General features: G+C 40.5%; 1 protein-coding gene across 4 annotated transcripts in view; it reads right to left on the bottom strand.

Annotated features, from left to right (window-relative positions):
- The window catches only part of pank4 (pantothenate kinase 4 (inactive)), a 33004-nt gene extending 11437 nt beyond the window's left edge, over window positions 1-21567 (bottom strand). For 3 of the 4 annotated variants that reach the window (XR_008725871.1, XM_055659362.1, XM_055659364.1), the window contains exons 1-12: window positions 21384-21567; window positions 19747-19829; window positions 17981-18189; window positions 15822-16005; window positions 14497-14589; window positions 13503-13656; window positions 12959-13140; window positions 12631-12730; window positions 11896-11996; window positions 6769-6924; window positions 3342-3454; window positions 1867-1954 (exon numbers count right to left, since the gene is read on the bottom strand). Coding sequence is in view for 3 of the 4 variants with exons in the window: in XM_055659362.1 (XP_055515337.1) it covers window positions 1867-1954; window positions 3342-3454; window positions 6769-6924; window positions 11896-11996; window positions 12631-12730; window positions 12959-13140; window positions 13503-13656; window positions 14497-14589; window positions 15822-16005; window positions 17981-18189; window positions 19747-19829; window positions 21384-21525 (1605 nt within the window). In the remaining variant the exon portion in view is untranslated. The remainder of the gene's footprint in view (window positions 1-1866; window positions 1955-3341; window positions 3455-6768; window positions 6925-11895; window positions 11997-12630; window positions 12731-12958; window positions 13141-13502; window positions 13657-14496; window positions 14590-15821; window positions 16006-17980; window positions 18190-19746; window positions 19830-21383) is intronic. The other variant, XM_055659363.1, reaches the window with a different exon arrangement.
- Window positions 21568-22264: the final 697 nt, after the last annotated feature.

Here is a 22264-nt window from a genome sequence, read left to right as displayed (position 1 = left end):
GTTGAAGCAACAATCAGAATGAAAAAGAAGCTCCATGAAAACTCAATGCTAGAAATATGAAAGATATGAAATTAGAACAGAAAATGCTGAGAACACGCCGCAGGTTAGGCAGCAGTGGTGGACTGTGAAGCTGAGTTACATTTCAAGATTGAAACCTTTTGTCAAATTGACCTCTGATGTTTAAATCCAGGTTTTCTGAAGTATAAGCCAGAAAGGAAATGAGATAGCGGCACGGTGGTGCAGCGGTTGCGTTGCTGCCTTACAGCGCCAGTGACCCGGGTTCGATCCTGAGCACGGGTGCTGTCTGTATGGAACTTGTACATTCGCCCTGTGACCACGTAACTTTTTACCGACCGGCTAGTCCGGATTCCTCCCACATTCAAAAGACCCACAGGTTTGTAGGTTAATTGGCTTCTGTAAACTGTTCATAGAATGTAAGATTGTGCTAGTATATGGGGAGATCACTGGTCGGCACAGTCTAGGTGAGCCAAAGGGCCTGCTACTTTATCAAAGGTGAAGTTGTTAAACTGTAGGATCCTCATCAACATTAAGGGACACTGCAGTTTGTGGGATTCTGCTGTGCACAAATTGGCTGCCATGTTTCCTGCATATCAAAAATCATGATTTGTCTATGTAGAACTTTGAGAGACATCTGAGGAGCGACACAAAAATAAACTATATAAATGCAGGAGTTTACTTTTCTTGCAGGACAAAGCAACTCAATTAATTGGCACCCCACTGATCACCCAAAACACTTATGTACACTATATGTCCAGCATGAAGCATCAACAGCTGGTTAAGGCTAACTTGATAGCATAACCTAAATTTACAATTCAAAAAGACGAGGGCAGCAAATTACATGCATTTAAAAAAATCTCATCTTTGTTACTGCAAGTCCTGCCGCAAATCTGTTTCCAATGCGCAAATCCCTTCAACATACTCTTCGCCCCCCACCCCCCAAAAACATAACCCCCATCTCATCCTGGGGTTAATTTCTAACATATGTTTTCGCAGAAAACATAAGCAAAAACTAAATAAAGATGTAAGAAAACCAGTTGCATTTTTCCAGTATTTTGTAGCTGCCTCAACCCATGGGACACTTCCTCTGGCCATAAGTTCAACTTGCAATGCAAGTGTTACATTAATTTAAAGAACCCATTTTAAGTTCAAATATTACAAAGGGGAAGAAAGGAAAAATAATTATTCACCCCAGTGTCTCTTATCAGTATATTAAATAAATCAAACAATTATCTAGATTTTTTTGTTCCTCATTTCCTTGTCATTTTGCTTGAAAATCACACCTTTGTAAAAAGAAAGTATTTGCAACTGTTCCAAATCAACTCAGTCATTGCTCACTTTTACCTGTGTATTACTGTGCATTAGTATGGCATGATTTTATTGGAATGTACGCAAGACAAGGCTGTATCACTGTACATGTGACAATAACGCAACTACAACTTACAAAAATCTAGCATTATTGATTTTTAATTATTAGGTGTTTATTTAGTTTAGTAACACAGTAAAATTGGAAGTAGTTTAAAATAAAGAATCTCCTTCAAAGTCTTTTCTACAAAAAGAGTTAGTGGTGAACTAGCGCGGTGAGTAGGCTGCACACATTTCTGGTGATACCGGAGAGCATTGTTTGCACAACAGCACCCCCTAGCAGCCAACTCTTCATCGTACAATCCCTAAAATAGTTCAAACGCTCTTTCATTGTCAACCACACAGTACTGTCAGCACAGGTCACTGTTTTCTATCATCAACGCAACATAAAAGTCAAAGACACTCAGCCAACCCTTTGTTTTGCATGTAAATGAATGCCATTTCTTTTTTCGAGATAAAGTAAAGGAAAGCAGGAGTGCCTACTTTTGAGTAAGGATCTGGAAAGTTGAATTCATTCAGACAGTGCTCCCGCGTGTCCAGCAAGCTTCTGACTGTTAGGGATCCATATGCACTGAGAGAAAATGGAAGTGAAAAGCATTTTCAGGATATACCAGGACAGCTAAAGATGTATAAAAATTTATGTGATCAACAATCATAATGCTGCCTAAGATCACATTCCCCAATGGAAAGTGAAGGAAGTGAGAATATTAGATTGAACTTGGCTTTGATAATTTCCATACTAAAAAGTTTATTAACACGCATGTCATTCCTTGTGAAGTACTGCAGGGTTCCAATTATTTTCAGGGAAGGGCTCTAAGCAAGTAGTTGAGACTTCAGGATTGAAGAAAATAGGGAGGATGGAAATAAAACTGATATATACAAGTCTGGGTATTTTTTTTTTTAATTATTTATTTTTAACTATAAATTCACCATTACGGATTTCCCAAGTCAAGCATTTTTGTTCAAGTATCTCTCCGCCTCTTTGGCAACTGTATACTTTATATTTGTGAAATACCAAACCTTTTTCATAAAACCTGCCACAATGGCCATGGATCTTTGAATTCACCTTCTACAAGCTTGCTGGTCACACAATAATACAAGGTTTTATGTACTCACAACAGCAATCCCAATCAATTACTTTACAATAAATCCAGGCAGGAGACCAGTACTGGACATGTTTTAAATCGACAAATCCAAACTGCTCTCTTCCTTTCAGCCACGCTACAATAAACTATATCACTCTCAAATAACGTGCAACAGATTCCAAAAATATTTCCCCCTAATGAATCTGTGTTAAACTGCTTCCACTGTCTTCTTGGAGTACCTAGCCCATATCATTACTACTACTCTCAATAATATAATGTGTCTGCAAATTAGTTTTGAATTTACCTCCTTAAATTGCAGGCTGTCTCGTCTGGTGCTACTGTTCTGGACAAGATGCATTAGTCCCTTTAGAATCCTAAGAACAGCAATCATTAACTTCTCAACCTTTTCTTTTCCAATAACAACATTCCCAATGTATCCCCCAACACCCAATCCCCCTATCACCTTACAGTCCCGTGGCAACCAGAACTGTGATCAGTATCAGAAGCACTTGCATCAATGAGTATTACACCTGCAAGGTTATGTGACATGTCCATACAATTACACAGACCAGGCAGCACTGAAATGAGCTACTGAGTTCAGCTAGCATTTATGCACCCCCATCCCAGGTCATCCCATCCTAGCTGCATTCTATCTTAATACCATTGCTATTTGCCTCGGCTATTCCTGGTGAGGGAGCTGCAGTTCAACTTTGATTTATAACAAACCAAACATTAGAATTTAATCAATTAAATATTTATATTCACAATCTCATCATATTCAATATTTGAAGTGATCAACACATTGGGATTGGGTGTTTTGTGGATCAATCTACATGTAATCGCGATCTATTTTAAAAAAAAGTCAAAACTCACAATGGTTGATGCCTCAATGTCTGAAGTTTGTGCCTATATTTCTGGCGAAATTTCTCTGCTCGCTCTGGGGCATCCAGTGACTGTGGCTGACTGACGACTGCCCGCTTTACTACCTGAAACAAAGGAAATGAAACAGGTTCATATTGCATCGACCAATCTTGGCTGAATTTTCTGCAGTTTTAAAGAACAACAAGCAGGAACCGTGATGAGGAACTTGCATTGACGTTGTTCTTTAGCATTTCCTCAGAGCAACTCAAAGCATTTCACAACCAACTAATTACTTCTCACACGGTTCTAATAAAGGCCAGCCTTGCCGGCAACTATTCCAGAGCAATAGACATCAAAGACCATTAAAATTTGATTTTGAAAGTGTTGGTTGGGGACAATTTAGAACTGAAAAAAAAGTGAACATAACTCGTTCCATAATGCAGATTCATTGTCAGGATATCATACTCTTGCCTGAGGCAGGGTAGCCAATCAGCTCATATTCCACCCAGGGAACCACACAACTTCCACAATTCCCTCCTTAACCACTAAGGGGCGGTGAGGAGCCATTCATATTCTGACTCTCCTCAGTGCTATGAACACATTGTAGTATTGATCACACAGGTTATCACACAAACATCTGGTGACACGGTTCCAAGCTCATAATTATCTCCAACCTACAACCACAATTGTACTGTCATCCATCATCAGCAGGCTCAATTCTTCCCAATACTTTCCTGACCATTTAAAAACTTTCTTCCTCTTGCTCTAGCCCGTCATGCATTCCCAATCAGAGATGAGCTCGGGTGTAAGATTTATACACCACCCAAACACAGCTCCCACCCGAGGACTTATCTTCTCAATACCAGCTGTATCCTCAGTTTCTTTGTCTCCACCACTGAATAGCAGTGCCTTCCGCTACCTCAGCCCCAAGCTCTTGAATTTTCTCGTTTAAGAATCTCATTAAAACCTAACTATTCAATCAATCATTGTCATGCACCATTTCTTTGACTCAGTTTTACATTTTATCATGATCACATAACTACGAAGCACCTCGAGACACATATAAATGCAGAATACAGATAGACAGCTAGCTGAGCTCCTGTTTTGTGTATTTAAGCTCCATAATACTGTTTTACAAATCTCAGATAATAGCATACCAAGTCATATTGAAGTGCAATAGCATACCAAGTCATATTGAAGTGCAACCAACAGGTAGCATTTCTAAATGCAAAGTGACAACTGTGTTATGTCCTATATGAGAATGTATTCCCATGATGCTTTCAAGAGAGAGCTAGATCGGGCTCTTAAAAATAGCAGAGTCAGGGGATATGGGGAGAAGGCAGGAACGGGGTACTGATTGGGGATAATCAGCCATGATCATATTGAATGGCGGTGCTGGCTCGAAGAGCCCAATGGCCTACTCCTGCACCTGTTGTCCATTGAAGCAAGAAGTTTGATAGAATGTTTGCTGTACTCGGGGGGGGGGACAGGCATTCTTAGCAGCAAATAAGAGGCTTGTATATAATTTTTCTAAGAGTAGGGCAGTCTGTGGAGTTCTGCCAAGAATGCCCTTTTTTTGCCAGTTAAAAAAACATTATCTCAAAGCTCAGCTTCCACAATGTCTCGTGGCAGCTGCTGCATCTTCATCACCAGCACCTCGAGATCAAGAATCACATGCTTTCATTCCAGATCTGAGGGAGGAAAGATCTCAATTCTTTTAGCTCTGTTTTCTTTTGCACACCAGTAACAAGAGGGGTATGGCAGGGTGAGACTTAATGGAGCAGTTTCTTATATTCTCTTTAAACTAACCAGGGCTCCACTTCCCATGCTCCTGTGAAACGCACTGGGACCCAGTTTCGATTGCGCCCTTTTTAGTCACCAGTGCCCCCATTTCCCAGTTCCACCAGATACCATTTCCTGCACTCCTTTTAAACTCACAAAAGCCTCATTTCCCACACAAGGGGCAGGTGGCCATCTATTTGATGGAAAATAAAACTCCCTTCAAACTTGCTGGAGCTTTGCTTACTGTGCTGCCCTGAGACTTGCTGGGGCACTACTTGCCGTGCTCCACTGGAACTCACTGGGCTCACTGAAAACCTATCACATTATGTGTAATATTTTAAAAAGTGAATTAAAAGTGTGGTGTATTAATAGGAATAACATCCGATAGCAAGGGAAAATTTGATTAGTGGGAAAAATTGATAATTTCCATCAATGGGAACAGTTTTTCTCTATTGTTCAGGATTCTAAATAGAACAAGTCCCCTCTAGTTCACGGAGAACCTAATTCTATCCAGAAAATTGAAGTCTCTATGTTTTGAATAATTTTAAGAAATCCTTTCCATGCACTCAGAGCCTTTACACTTAAGTATGGCATACAGAACTGGTTAAATTCTCCGTCTTTTTATGGACATTCTCAAAGTGCCCTGCCTAAGGTGACTAAGCCATACAACAATTCTCAGAGATGGGGAATGTGCCTCCATCCTCTTGTCTGTTACATGGTAAACCAATGTTGCTGAGATGTGACCAAATTTCCAGCACAGTCCAGAGCTCCTGGATGTGCAACTTAGAGCAAACTGGGCGGAGAGGTTAGCACAGTAAAAATTGTGCAGCATTAATTCAGTGCTGAATGTCAGAGGTGAAAGTGCAACGCAGAGAAATGTTCGTCAATACTAAGCTACGTATTCAGACTGATTATTGGGCTTAAAATCTGTAAATTGAATTTCTCCTGGTTTAGGGAATAAAAAGTACCATAAAACATACATCTTGTTCAATTCCAGATTCGTCTGATCTTAGTCAGTGCCATTACTGAGAATTTGCACTTTTAGCTTTGTTAAAGAAGAAAAGACAAAAGCTGGGCTTTCCTTATCTGATCATTACTCAGGAAATATTCATGGAAAAGCTAGGTGTGCAACTTAATAGAGATTCAGTCTACTTTCATGGAACTGCCAGATTGGATGATTTTCTCTACTTGCTCACAGTGAATGTTCAGTTGAACAAGATATTGAGAAGATGTCACACCTTCAATGGCCAGCAGTTGGAAAAGGGTGGGGGGGAGAGAGAGAAAGAGACATAATTGCCAAATAAAACTTGCAAAGAATATTGTATAGGAAGGAACTGCAGATGCTGGTTTAAACCAAACATAGACACAAAAAGCTGGAGTAACTCAGCGGGTCAGACAGCATCTCTGGCAAATTGGAATAAGTGACATTTCAGGTTAATACCCTTCAATATTATCTGCTTCATCCTAGGAAGATGAAGTAGCGTGTTTCTATCACAGCAGCAGCAACTTCCAAGGCCATGGAGAATATCACAATTGTATTTAGGAGGAGATTTGATAACCACACAAGGGAAAAAAAGAGGCCAGCAGAGACCAGTTGCATCGAAATGCCTGTTCTGGCAATATAGATTGTAAGCAATTCTACGTATATGTAACTTACACCATCTAAAGCATCTTCGAAGCAGCTCAGCCAATATTCCCTTGCCATGGCATCTTCAGTGAGGTCAACGGTATCTGGGACGTACGATGATGCATCGTGTAGGAGGGGAAGATTCACCAGCTGCCGATCCAGACGATCCATCTCCAACATGTCAAACTGCCAATGAACCAAACCTTGAATTTACTGTCCAAAGAAACATTTACTTTTAAATTCCCACTTGGCATGTATGCGCGCTCAAAATTCTGAATGTATGGTCATACGCACAAAGATTCTATCTGATTATTTTTGTGTCGACAATAATTAGCGCTTCCATTTCACACCGACAATAATAATAATGAGCTAAAAATAAGCTAGAAGGCTTCAAAAGCATTGTAGCCACAAAAAGCAGGAAAACAGAATTAATTCTACTTCTAGTTCTATAAAAGCCAAAAACTGGTCATAATGTAGAAAAAACATAGATAAAAGCTATGCCACCAGCACCTCACTTAGCACACAATGTGCTACTAGGAACAAGCAGTACGGGAATCAGCGTTGAAAGAGGTCAATGTGGCAATATATTGGAAAGATGCGTTACTGATAGACGGTGGGGCAGGGAGCCTGCAGCAAACCAGAGCCTCCAGCAGAGTGCATGCTAGGGCAAGCCAGAGCATGTGACATCGTCACTGAGTTTGGACGTGTAGGGCTTAGGGCAGGGGTTGGCAACCTTGTTCTGCATAGGGGCCAGGACCCATGTCTGTGAGTGGATGGCAGGCCACATCTATCGCCATAATGTGACACTTGGTGTTGCTTTTCGCTTTAGTTTTCACATGTTTTTCAATTAGTTTTCTGCAGTTTCCAGGTCCCTCGCCTGCCCCGGGACTGGCGGTAGCGCCCAGGGACGAGCTGCAGTTCCCAGATCAGCTCGCATCCCCGGGACTGGCTGCAGTACCCAGGTCGCGAAAACGAAATGAAAAAATACGCGCCTGCGGGCCGGATGATTTTGGGTTACGGGCCGGTTCTGGCCCGTGGGCCGCAGGTTGCCGACCCCCGTCTTAGGGCTTACCCTTGTCATCACCATTGGCTCACACTCACCATGCTAGCCAGCCTGCAGCCTTGAACTCTACAACCTAGCAGCAGGTGGCCTCACTGCTTACTCCTGGTTACCAAATATCATCATCACCAGAAACTTGCACCAAGCCAAGGGTCAGTTCATTGCTGGAGGAAACCCAGTGGTGAGCAGGGATTCGCACTAGGTCCCTGGCACCCAAATCCTCAGAGAATGCAGAGGAAATGTTTGGGAATTACATCTAGGAGGGACTATATGTCAGTCAAGAGAAACTTTAGACGATCTCCTTGTAAAGAGAAAAGTTAAGGGAGCCACTCTGAATCAGTTTCTATGCTGAAAGATTGGAAAACTAAATGCCACAGACAAACATTTACACAAGTTGTTCTGACCCTGAAAGGAGAATGCAAACATTCCTGAAAGGGTGATGCTCACTTAGAAGCAATGTAAAAATCTACTGGCCAATGGGGAAAATACAAGGGAGTGGGGCTCGGTGGATAACTCTTTAAAATGGCTGAATCTGCTTCATCAGTGTACAGTTTGATTATGTAATTAAAATTAAAGCTAATCAATAGCACAGATACATGTCCAATTTAGCAGTCAGCTACTGGAGGCATTTAAACTGCATAAAGGTTGAAAACCCTTTGAATCCTTACAATCTATCACCAATGCACACAATGTACTGCTTTCAATCTAACTATCCATTCGCAGGTGGATTTAGTATATTTTCAATTGACAACTTTGGAAAGACCGTGGGACATGCAAGGAAATAAAACAGATGGGCTTATAAAGTGCCAGTATTGCATTTCAAGTGTGACCAAGCACAGATTAGTAAATTGAGCATGCCATCCAGCAATTCCCTCTAAGGAATATGCAAACAGTAGCTGTAATCAACAATAATAGACTCCTCACAACACAGCAGAGACAAATTATGACTGCAGCTAAAGACATGGCTAATCAACCTATTCACCTTCAATGCTGATTGTCCATTAAACTGCTGATTACTATTTTTCACTCCTTCTCTAAAGGGATAAGAGTTACACAGGGGAGCTAAGACAATCAAGCAAAGCTGGGGGAGTGCAAAATAAAGAGGATCACTTACTGAAAACTGCAGGAGGATTATCAGAACATGGAAGAGACCAGAAAGGAGTGAAAGATGCACGTTAGAATGTACAGTGCCCTCTATAATGTTTGGGACAAAGACCCATCATTTATTCATTTGCCTCTGTATCCACAATTTGAGATTTGTAATAGAAAAAAAAGTCACATGTGGTTAAAGTGCACATTGTCAGATTTTAATAAAGGCCATTTGTATACATTTTGGTTTCACCATGTAAAAATTGCAGCAGTGTTTATACATAGTCTCCCCCCACCCCTCCCCTTTCAGGGCACCATAATGATTGGGACACAGCAATGTCATGTAAATGAAAGTAGTCATGTTTAGTATTTTGTTGCATATCTTTGTATGCAATGGCTGCTTGAAGTGTGTGATTCATGGACATCATCAGTTGCTGGGTGTCTTCTCTGGTGATGCTCTCTGCCAGGCTTGTATTCGCAGCCATCTTTAGCTTATGCTTGTTTTGGGGGCTAGTTTTCTCTTCAGCATATAAAAGGCATGCTCAATTGGGTTCAGATTGGTTGATTGACTTGACCACTCAATAATTTACCCTTTTTTAGCTTTGAAAAATTCCTTTGTTGCTTTAGCAGTATGTTTGGGATCATTGTCTGACTGTAGAATGAACCGCCGGCCAATGAGTTTTGAGTGATTTGTTTGGACTTGAGCAGATAGGATGTGTCCATACACTTCAGAATTAATTATGCTATTACCATCAGCAGGTGTGTCATCAATGAAGATAAGTGAGCCAGTACCTTCAGCAGCCATACATTCCCAGGCTATAACACCCCCACCACTGTGTTTCACAGATGCGTGGTATACTTTGGATCTTGGGCAGTTCCTTCTCTCCTCTATGCTTTGCTCTTGCCATCACTCGGTTAAATCACTTGCCATTAATCTTCATCTCATCTGTCCACAATACTTTTTTCCAGAACTGTGGTGCTCTTTTGAGTACTTCTTGGCAAACTGGAACCTGGCAATCCTAATTCTGCAGCTAACTAGTGGTTTTCATCTTGCAGTGTAGCCTCTGTATTTCTGTTCATGAAGTCTACTGTGGACAGTGGTCATTGACAAATCCACACCTGACTCCTGAAGAGTGTTTCTGATCTGTTGGACAGTGTTTGGGGATTTTTCTTTATCATAGAGATAATTCTTCTGTCATCAGCTGTGGAGATCTTCCTTGGCCTGCCAGTCCCTTTGCGATTAGTAAGCTCACCAGTGTTCTCTTTCTTCTTATTGATGTTCCAAACAGTTGATTTTGGTAAGACTAAGGTTTGGCTGATGTCTCTAACAGTTTTATTCTTGTTTCTCAGTCTCATAATGGCTTATTTGACTTTCATTGGCACAACTTTGGTCCTCATGTTGATAAACAGCAATAAAAGTTTCCAAATGTGATGGAAAGACTGATGGAAAGACTAGGTGCTGAGAGCTCTCTTATTGCATTAAGAAGGCAATTAAACCCATCTGAGCAATTACAAACGCCTGTGAAGCCATGTGTCCCAAACATTATGTTGCCCTGAAATGCAGGGGACTATGTATACACACCGCAGTAATTTCACATGGTGAAACCAAAATGTATAAAAATGTAATTTAATAAAATCTGACAATGTGTACTTTAACCACATGTGATTTTTTTCCATTACAAATGTCAAATTGTGGAGCACAGAGGCAAATAAATAAATGGCGGGTCTTTGTCCCAAACATTATGGAGGGCACTGTAAATGTGCAAAATGAGAGAGATAACTAAACCATATACCCTGCATACCCCAACAAGCAACAGGTGGATGTCTTTCACCAACTCTCCAGAAATCCTATCCAGACTTATAGGTAGATAATAGGGAGATTATAGGGTGGATACAAGAGGGTGGATTTAAAAAAAAATGTCAAGCCTTAAACAGATTATGGCTACATTATGCAGGCTGGCTCTGCCGAAGAATTCTTAAACTGACAGCTGAAATTCTACTTGCTTTGGATTGGAAATGAGCTAATAAATCTTAAATTAGTAGCTAGTTGTAGTGTAATTTAATGCAAAAATACAAAAAAATAATGTATGATACAGTATAAACAATGTATGATACAGTCTGAGACATTTGAAATAACACCTTTGTGTTAACAATTATCCTTGTAATTCATCCTTTTGCATGAAGTAACCAAATATTTCCTTCAGTATGAGGTAGTAAAGATTCTGCTTTTGCAAATCTCCACCTGGCAGCACTGGTATCAGTCCAGTGACGCGACAAAGATACCCAGAAAACGTCTACAAAAAGTACTGTCTAAACTCACAATCCCCCTATACACATTTACATTGGTGCATCAATAAAACTGCAATTTATAAAAATGATGTAAACAAAACCCCAAAATAATTACGACCATGGGCCTGTTTGGAAATCCTCTCAGATGGCTATCAAAAGTGCAAAAATTATGTATGGCGATTTCAAGCAAAGGTCTTTATCCATACCTTTCATTAAATGAAAGCATCACTTCTTTTTACACAAGAGACCCAGTGCGTAAATTAACTCAATAAAAAGCTTTTTATTTCCAGACTGCGTTATCATTTCAAATGTAGCCCCTACTGTGGAGGACACCGTTACAAAACTTTGCCATTGTCAACCTGAGGCTCAATCCTGCACTGATGGCCACATGTATTGATCAACAAATAGCACATATTAATCTGCAAAACCACATTAAGCATAATTAAGGACTTTTTAGCAAATCATTTGGAACAAATTACATTACATGACATTTGAAAACACCTAAATATAATCTGTGCCATCTTAGACAAAAATGTATGTTCAACAACTCCTTGGTATCTACAAGCCTGCTTGCTACTCACTATTCTAAGAGAAGATTTACAGATGAATGCAGGAGTATGTTGCCCACTGTATTGACTGCTGTCAACAGTTTCAATAAAACAGATTTTATACAACTTTTGGTGCAATAACAAAACACAATTCGCATTAGAGAGGCATACCGTTCCACTCCGTGTCCGCTGCATTGGATGTACTTCAGGAGAACTGCTCATTAAACCTGAACTGCCAGCATAGTTCTCCCCCCAACTATACTGATTAGGATCTGAAAGGTAAAAGATAGGGTAAAAAGTAATAAGATGAGATGGCCATGGAAGGGTTACAGTTTTGATAGCAGTGAAAATTTACACATTACTAAAATGAAATAGATTTACCAAAAATCAATGCACACCCAGTAACTCTACACAAATTCTACCATGGAGAGCAATTACCATGAATGCCATAATTTGGACAAGTTGCAAGTATTCTACTCAAATGAATCAAGTTGATCGACTTTACATTCTGAAGATAGCCTGCATTATGATACTGTACATTCTTTAAATAAGAATTAAGAGCACAGAGAATCGAAGATGAACACAGGGGTTCATGTGCATTGATGTAGAGATACTGTTACCGTTGGTGAAGAGTCATAACTAAATCAGAGCTAGTCCACTCAGTGGAGTTATCAGGAAACACTTCTTCACATTAAGGATCATGGAAAATTTGGAGTCCTTGCTCCCAGAATTGCTGCGATTTCTAAGTTTCTAAGAAAAAATGCTAAGTAGACGACCGATGTTTCAGGTAATTTTTCACTTTGAATCTATAACATTAAGATACAGATTGGAAGTGATCTAAATGAGAGACAGATCAGAATCAAATGTGAAAAATAATCTTCCAAATATTAACCATAACTGAATTACATTGAAATAAGTGCTTACTGTCCTCTTCTGCTCCCTTCAGGAAGGCGCCGATGGCACCAAGATATCCTTCATGTCTCAGAAAGAGTGCCTGGACTTCACCCTAACCACCAAATAAGATAAAACCAGCAATAAACAACAATAAATGTGTAATTCCACTGAATTTCACATTTGTAAAGAAATTAATAAGGTTGAATTGATGGGAGAAGTTAACTGTTAAACAATTTAGCTGAATGACTGTTGAGATTAATTGGAACAAGCAACTCGCATGGTCCCCACTTCCCAACCATTGCCACCCGCCTTCACCCACAACATTCGCCACAATTGGTACCTTTGTGAAGTAGTTGATACTGTAGGTAATTGTGTGCATGGTAACAGGATGTCCTCGGATAAAAAAACCACCAAAGTAAACTCTGCTAAGGTTATGCAGTTTGGCATACAGGCAAGCCAGTTGGCCGATGTCATTGCTGATCATGTGAAGTAAACTTTTGGCCATGTCCTCTTTAGTGAATTCTGCGTACAGAAAAACAACACAGATTGAATGCTGTATAAGGTTAGGGGAAGTAAACAGGGGTTACACATGGATGAGATATTAATGTTTTTTGCAAAGCAACACAAATCTCAAACATCACCTTTCTTAATAACTATTACAGAGGAAAAGAATGCAGATGAACATCTGATTCTATTCATCATACACCAAGTGGTAAACTTCAGTTATACCACATTAAATTGTGCGGTCCACAATTTTACAGTGAAAAATTCAAAAACAGAAATGAAAAGATGGAGGTGAAATGAGTGAAATTAGACTTTGTGTCATTGTGGCCACCTTGCCTCAAACAACAAGCCAACGGCCAAATATCTACCGGCGCACCTACCTTTATCTGTAGTTGCAGATTTTCCAAAGCTACTAGCAATAAGGTCCCCAGTCAAGCCAAAGGATTCATATGCCCCTCCGTAAATGTCACGAACTAACATGTCTACATTAGTATGCTGCCCTCTTGATGCAAGTTGTAACAATTCATCAAAACGCTGGAAAGAAAAAAATGAATGTCAATAGTCAATCTTGACTGATGGATGCAGAAAAGCAAACTTCAGGAAATCGTTTTTAATTGAAAATGCAGAATTGTGGCTAATTATTTTATTAATTTAGTTAATGGAGCACAACGATAATATACTTTCACGAAGAATAACACACGAAAGAGCGCACAATTTCTCTGAGCAAGTATTTTGGGGAACAAGGCAGCATTTTAACTGAAATCTTCAACAGAATGATGCACCTGCCATTCTTATCATTGTTGTGGAAGAACTCTTAAAACTGATTAAAGGTGTCAGCCAGAATAATAGGGGCGAGGCAAAGCAGAAGGTCATGTTCTCAGGTACTGCTTCAGAAAGACATGCACAATATCTACATTGACACACATATGAGCAATTTGGAAGGGCCTGCTGCACTGTTAGGGGTGCTGCCTTTTGAGTAACATAAACGAGGCCCCCCCATCCATCCTTTTCGATGTATCTAAAATTCCATAGCACTTTCAAACAGAAGCAAGAACGTTTGCCTTTGTGCCTAACCAATATTTCTCCCTCAATCAATATCATCGATTAAACTTGCTGTGGCCAAATCAGCTACTGCACATTATAATACGGTTGGCTACAATCCAAAAGTGTACGATACTTCGGAAGTTTTGAAATTATGAAATATGCTCCATAAATGCATGCCATTTTATTTTGTTTAAATCTCATTTGGGCAGAGGACTGCCATGCCAATCCTAGAAGTTCTCTACTTTAAAACAGAATCAAAGACTGCTTCAAGCCTGCACTTCTGGCTATGGTTAGGCATATAAGAACAAGAGATGGAACAACCATAAATACCTTTGTTTGTGTCAGCAAAGCTCCGAGTCCCCAAAATGTACCACCTCCTATTGAGCTTCCTCCTATTCGCTCAAATTGGTCTTCAGATTCCACCTGATGGACAAGAGGAATCACAACAAGAGAAAATGTGTTAATTAGCATTTTATGATGCCCCATTTTCAAGGAGAAGTTGTGTGCAAGCAACTCTCTCAAACACATCAACATATATTCAAACATATAGATTAAGTACAGGAATAGGCCACTTTGGCTGGCAATCCTGCTCTTCTGCTTCATAGCATTACAGCTGGTCTGGTTGTAACCAGAGACACAAAGGATTGCAGGTACTGAAATCTCAAGCAAAAACAAAGTGCTGGAAGAACTCAGCAGGTCGGGCATCATGGGTCGGGTCAGGTAGATAACGGGCGGTCTGAAGGGCCCCAACCCAAAATGTTGTCCGTCCATTTCCTTCCTCCAATGCCGTCTGACCTGCTGAGTTCCTCCAGTACTTTGATGGTCTGTAGGCTCGTCTTTGTATTCCTGTCTACCCTTGGTAACTGATCACTCCTTGCTTATCTGGTAACTTTCGCCTTAACCTGGTCACTGCCAAGTTTTTTTTTTCCACTATTGGCCATGACCCGAGTATACTCGAGGATGGCAATGAACAGGTTAAAAAAAGGTGCTGAGTCCAGCACCCTTTAAGGTAGAGGGTTCCAAAGATTCATTTTCTTAAAAGAACAAATGCCTTACTTTTAAACTTTCAATTCTCACACAAACTGAAATATCCTCTCCACCCTACAAAGACTACTTAGGAATGTATCCATTTCACTCTCACCTTTTCAAATCCATACAAATCGAGTCTGTTCATAGTTTCTTTACAAGACAACCTGTTCCAGCTACTACACAAGCAGATGTTCTGTGAAAAGTACAATCAAAACATCTGACAACCTATATTAGCTTCCCATTCCGATTCTATCAGGTAAAACCCCACTTCACTTTAAGCTTGGCACTCATGATGCAAGTCAGCATACTTTGAAAAATTGATTGCTAGGACAAATAACTTCAAAGCTGCAAATAAAACTGTACTTTGACAAATGGATTAATTTTAAAAGATTGTAACCAAGCTTCTGGATCAATTCAGTATGCTGTCTTTGAAAAGCTAAGGAGTCAACACATAGCAATAAGACATTGAAACACAATGTGTAGCTGAATTTATAGATATCCCTTACTTTTGAGAGATAACCGAGTGGCACAATCCTCTCAATTTTCTAAAACGGCCAAAGCAGAACACAGCCACACTGCATTATTGTCGATCATTGACAGGGCTAAGGTAGACAGGTCCTACTTACCCGGACTATAGATACCCCTGACCCAATGTTGACCAGCAGGTAGGGAAAGATGTCTGGGTGTGTTGTCTGAAATCGGAATTCAGGCTCTGCATGCTTCACGTACACAAAAGCCTCATGTGGAATATTTCGCAGAACAAAGTTGCAACCTTTGATTAAGCAAGTCATTTCATCTTCCTTATCCACTCTGCAAAGATATTGAAAGGTAAGCCTCAGTCAGAAAGCTGTGACAAAATCACTATATTGACTGAAGCAACAGAATTAAATTATAAAATGAATTGTTCACATTAAGCATAAACTATGAAGAACCTAACCTGAATTCTGTTCTAACAAGAGAATCAAGTTAAAATGAATTAAGACTGAAATTGTTCAGTTCCAGTGTATGAAGAGCACAGCAACAGCAGAACAGCATGTTCTCCTGTATTCTCCTGAAAACAGACTAAATCATGCAACAGAAATTATATGTGATTTCCAACCGACATGGCATGTATCTATCATTACCTGAAACACCGTTCCTGCCTTTAAAATTTTCACTAATTCCTTTATCTTTTGACCAGTATTTACTTCAACTCTCCTAACAGTGAGGTGTATATTAAATACACAACACATACTGCGCCACATTCAGGAGTACCATGTATGGCCTGGTCTGACCGAGGGAGCAGTACAAATTATTCTCATCATTCACCAGCGTTGAAAGCATTAGCGACAATTGGTGCTGGTTTCCAATGGGAAAATTAACCAAAATATTATTAAGGATTGCAGAGGTATAACAGCAGAAGGAAGAAACAATTGAAGATTTTGAATGAAATTGCCAGGACAGAGAAATTCACTCACACTGGTAGGGATTTATTAATAGGGTGTTGCATTAAAAAAAACACTCACAAAAGTAGTTGATCTATAACTTTTAAATCTGAAATAACAAAACTTTGTCAGCTAAGACACATAATTGGAATAAAGATATGCACAAGGCATTTCATTTCACTGAACTGCTTATTTCAGTGACATTCAATATTGTTATGTCTCCCACACAACATCTCCCAAAAGAACAACATTTAGTCAAACAGGGAGGTTAAAAGAACATAGCGTTCAATCACTATTCAAACAGCATAAGATTGAATTATTCGATGTATAAAATGAAGGCAGTAAAATTTCAGTATGATCATTATATCCAAGGACATCGATAAAAAGGCTATTATTTATTCAGTAACCTACAGTTTTATTCATAATAGCAGCATATTAAAAAAAATGAAACTAGACTCCAAATGCCCAATTTCCATAAAACAGCATTTTCCTCCATAGCAATAGTTAACAATGTTTATTTAACAATAAAAAGCTGGCAGTTCAACCAGATACAAGAGAAGGGTCATAAAATAAAGCAGAAACAAGGAGCTGCAGATGCTGGTTTAAAAAACAAAAATACACAAAGTGCTGGAGCAAATCAGTAGGTCAGGCAGCATCAGTCTCGAGATGGGTCCCAACCAGAAACTTCACCTGCCCATGTTCTCCCGGGGTGCTGCCTGACCCGCTGAGTTACACCAGCACTTTGTGTCTTTACTTGGTCACAATATAAACCTTGGCCACTGTGAACAACATGAGAGGAGTATTGTAGCATAGCACAGAAGGTATTAACCAGCTGCAATATATGCCCAGCTCACTGTACCTGACATCTCCCAGATTTACCCCACCACCTTTCTGATTCCTAATCTGCCTCTTCATTTTTCAGTATTAATAATCAATGGGAACATCAAGGCCATATTTTTTGCTAATGCTGTTGCTAAAGTTAGGACCATGGTTAAACAAACACTGGTCCTTCAGACCACTGATTAATGCACAGGATAAATGACCTAGTTCATCCAAAAGTTAGCCGGCATGTTTAATTAGGCATTCCAATTATTATCACACCCATAATTTACAATGTTTCGGGGAGTTTTCTGATTACATACACCAGCATCTGCAGTACAATATTCCTCATCACTTACAGTAACCTCCACAATGTTTGAGACAAAGGCCCATCATTTATTTATTGCCTCTGTACTCCACATTCCCCCCCCCCCCATTGCGCCCCCACCCACACCCCCCCCCCCCCCCACCCATACCCCCCCCACCCCCCCCCCTCATCATCGTCACCAATGATTATCACTAACTTTGAAGCTTTCACTTACTTCAGTCCTAGTTTCTTCTCAATCAGGTTCTTGAACTTGTGAGCACCACCTCCCGTAGCTTTAATTACTTTGGTCTCGGTGTTGACCAGATGGGCTTTGATGAAGTCCAAACACGTTTCTATGTAAGCATTTTCAAATTTAACAAAATGAAGTCTGGCAGTGATCTCTTCCTGAACTGAGATCTCATACAATGGCTCGTCATCATGACCCTTGGAAAAACACAAACACAAGGTCACGATCTGAAACATGGAATGCAAACACCGATAATTATTTTGGAGAGGTATGTCACTGTGAAATTTGACAGCATAGAAATTCAATATACTGGCCCCCAATGGAACCTCAGGCAGTTTGTAATCAGTCTTCTGAAATAAGTTGATTAGCATGGTTTCATGTCCTGACTTCAAATAATTGAATCCATAAGAGAACAATATTAAAAACAAACCTCTCCAAATATTAAGCGACAGAAAATTCAAATAGGAAGAAACAAAAGCATAAGTTGCCCAGACTTGATGGACTAAACTAGATTATATTCTTAGTTTAGACATTAAGACACATGAAGGCTTGGCCCAATTAAAAATTAATTTCAATCAAAGTTTTCATAACTATTTAGACATTATGGTTTATGCTTATCAGCCAATCAGATTAAATCATGAACCTTCTTTCAGTTTGTGCAGGAACAATTAGTTTTAGGAACTTTTCATCGTTTCATTAACAGAAAGTTCCATCACCAGAGAAGTTATTAAAAATTATTGTGCTTATGTATTCCACCAGCTCATGAGTATCTTGTTGCCCAGGACTTCATTCCCTTCAAGATACAAGTACACTTTCTACAGGGGTCCAAGTGTACAGACCATTCTCAAACTCTATTGCTGCAGCCGTCGGACACTTTGTCCATCTGGACACTGAAACATCTTCAGTGTTTTCCATGATCATCAATCCTGTAGCAAGCTATTGTTGCAAAATTAATTAGATTAAATACAAACGAGAACCAGGGGTCCCAATTTAGGAGTACGGGATAGGCTATTTACGACTGAGATGAGGAAAAACGTTTCACCCAGGGAGTTGTGAGTCTGTGGAATTCTGCCACAGAAGGCAGTGGAGGCCAATTCGCTGGATGTTTTCAAGAGGGAGTTAGATTTAGCTCTTATGGCTAAGGGAATCAAGGGATATGGGGAAAAAGTCGGAATGGGGTACTGATTTTGGACGCTCAGCCATAATCATATTGAATGACGGTGCTGGCTCGAAGGGCTGAATGGCCTACTCCTACATCTATTTCCTATGTTTGCATGTTAATCCCACCATCCAATTATTGCCTAGATTCAAAAATGTTCCTTCTCCATCAGAGATCATTAAATTCGACTCCATCATAGTGTCCTTCACTAGCTCTATCACAATATCAGTAGATTCCTCTCACCATATTCAGCCATTAAATTAATCTAGGAGATAAGCATACTTGAGGGCCGATTTACCTACTTCCCTTCTTTCCAAATATACCACAAGCATCGACATATTTTGTAAAATTGAGAGCCTGACCATTCAGTAAGACACCAGACACACTGTGGAGTTAACAACAAAATACCCATGGTGAAATACCAGAATTACAGGTAAAAGTATATTTTTGTTAACGATGGGGCAGGACAAGGGAGTAAAAAAGACGACTTGGCTGGAAAGATAAAACGTTCAGGCCCTCAATTACAGCTATAACAATTTTAGACTGATAATGGCTCCAGGGAATAGGTGGATTTGTAGACTCTTCACATACTTACTCTGCCATAATGATCGAATGATCGCACTTTGGCGACCTTGTGCTGCACCGTTGAGTAGTAGGCCAGCTTTGTCAAAGAGCCACCTGTTAACAAAGAACATGCTGCTAATTCTGTAGCTCAGACAGGGCAACACAAGTCAAATACCTCTATAATGCGCAGCTGTCACACCAACCCGACATACGGCCCATAAGATAGATAGTGAGGGTACAATTACGTCAGACTGGAGTATGCAACTACGTGCAATCAAAGTCGATGATCTACCTCAGCGGAGACCCCCAACTTCACGGAAACCAGGTTTAAACTAATTTGATTTATTCCATTGGACATTAAGAAATGACTGATAACCAGATACAACAAAGAACATGGTAGGAGACAACATCTTTGTTCTAAAACTAAAGATATGCACTTTGGAGCTAATCTCAAGTCAAGCTGTACTGTTAAGTTATTATCTGGTATTGTAAATCACATCCATAAAGAACAGGAGGAATCAAATTTGGCTTACTACCTAAACACTCTCAAATATCAGCACTGTAAATATAGATATAATCCACTATGTTATTTGGTAGCATTTGCTCACATGATTCTGCTGTTAGGATTTCCCCAGATCTCATCATGAGTTAGACCAAAAGCAGAACAAAGTATAATTCCAGAAGCAAAAGGAAAGCTGCTGTCCCTGACATTGAGGCTGTGCAACAGAACCAAGGCATCAAGAAACCTTGTAGGACTTAACTCCATGGGCTTCAAAAGATAAACAATTTTTTTCTGGAGATGCTGCATGATATGCCCGAGTTACTCCAGCTTTTTGTGTCTATCTTCGGTATAAACTGGCATCTGTAGTTCTTTCCAACGCAATCTAATGGCTGGAGTCATTAGCATAAAAAATGTGTGGGAAGGAACTGCAGATGCTGGTTTATACCGAAGATAGACACAAAAAGCTGGGAGTGACTCAGTGGATCAGGCAGCATCTCTAGAGAAAAGGAATAGATAGGTTTTGGGTCAAGACCCTTCTTCAGACTCAGTCACGAGAGAAGGAAATGAGAGAAAGGTACATAGAACAAATGAACAAATGAACGAAAGACAAATTATAGGCAGCAACGATGACCAAAGAAAGAAGGTGACCACAATAGTCCATTGTTGGCTGCGACGAGTGACACAAACAGCGAAACTCTGCATCTCTGGAGAGAAGGAGTGGGTGACGTTTCGGTTGAGGCCTTTCTTCAGGTAATGTAGATAATGTAGGTAACGGAGGGATACGAATCACGTGCAATCAGAATGGATTAAATTGGCATCCTATTCGTTAAAGACGCCGAATTCCTGTGCTACACTGCTATGTGTAATTAAAAAGTCCAACACATACGTGTTCTGCACTGGCTGCTTGCACTAATCCACAAGTTCCACTTGTTTATGTATTGCTGAGAGGTGAGCGGTGCGTTATGGGAGTTGTAGTTTGCCCCAGCTCCCTGGACATCGTCATCAAACCAGCGGCGGGACCTGTATGAACGACAAGTCCCAGAGGGCAGCGCGGTGGGCCGAGCGTCCACTTGGCGGCCCAGTCCTTCCATCTCCCCCCCAACCTCCCTCCCCATCCCCAGGCCTCTGCTCCTCTCCCCACTACCGCTCCAGCCGCCTCCCCTGACCTATGTCGATGGCGAAACTCTTGGCGTTCTCCAGGTTGCGGAATATCTCGTCGGGCGGCAGGGTGATGCTTTTGTCCAGGCCGTCCCGCGCCGAGCGCGCCGTCCACACGCCCGCGGCCACTTTCGTGCAGTCCGCCGCCATTGCCGTTTCCACAGCACCCGACGTCGTGCGTAACACGTACGCGACGTGCTCCTGACCAAAGATCTTATAGCGGAGCGATCTTTGCTCCTGACGTTTTGTTCAAGAAGGAACTGCAGATGCTGCAAAATCAAAAGTAAAGTACAATACAATACAATCAGTTCTATTCGTCACATTGCACATAAAGTGCAAGTGAAATGAATTTGTCAGCAGCGGTACAATGATAAAGAACACACAATACACAATAAAAATTGTGCTGGAGTAACTCAGCGGGTGCAGCAGCATCTATCTATGGAGCAAAGGAGATAGGCAACGTTTCGGGCTGAAACCCTTCTTCAGACTGTTCAAGAAGGAACTGCAGATGCTGCAAAATCAAAAGTGCTGGAGTAACTCAGCGGGTGCAGGGCACGGGTGGGGGACATTATTTGTGGAAGTGAAAAAGTCAAATGGAATTTTCGCACTGTAAACACTGTATATATTTATTACTTGGACAGGGGCCACAGAGTGGCACGGGTGGGGGGACTGTTTGGTGAAATTTGAAAAATGTAAAAAATTGTACTGAAAAAACTTGTATAGTCTCCGAAAATGTCGGATGAATTTGTTTGTTTGAATGGTTCAGGAATTGTATATATTTATCAATGAATAAAGTCTATTTTGAAATAAATAAAAAAAACTCAGCGGGTGCAGCAGCATCTATCTATGGAGCGAAGGAAATAGGCAACGTCTCGGGCCGAAACCCTTC

Source organism: Leucoraja erinacea, chromosome 30 (assembly GCF_028641065.1).
Source record: "Leucoraja erinacea ecotype New England chromosome 30, Leri_hhj_1, whole genome shotgun sequence".
Classification (NCBI taxonomy): Eukaryota; Metazoa; Chordata; class Chondrichthyes; order Rajiformes; family Rajidae; genus Leucoraja; species Leucoraja erinaceus.
Note: the sequence above shows the minus strand (reverse complement) of the source record. Positions and strands in the feature narration are given on the sequence as shown.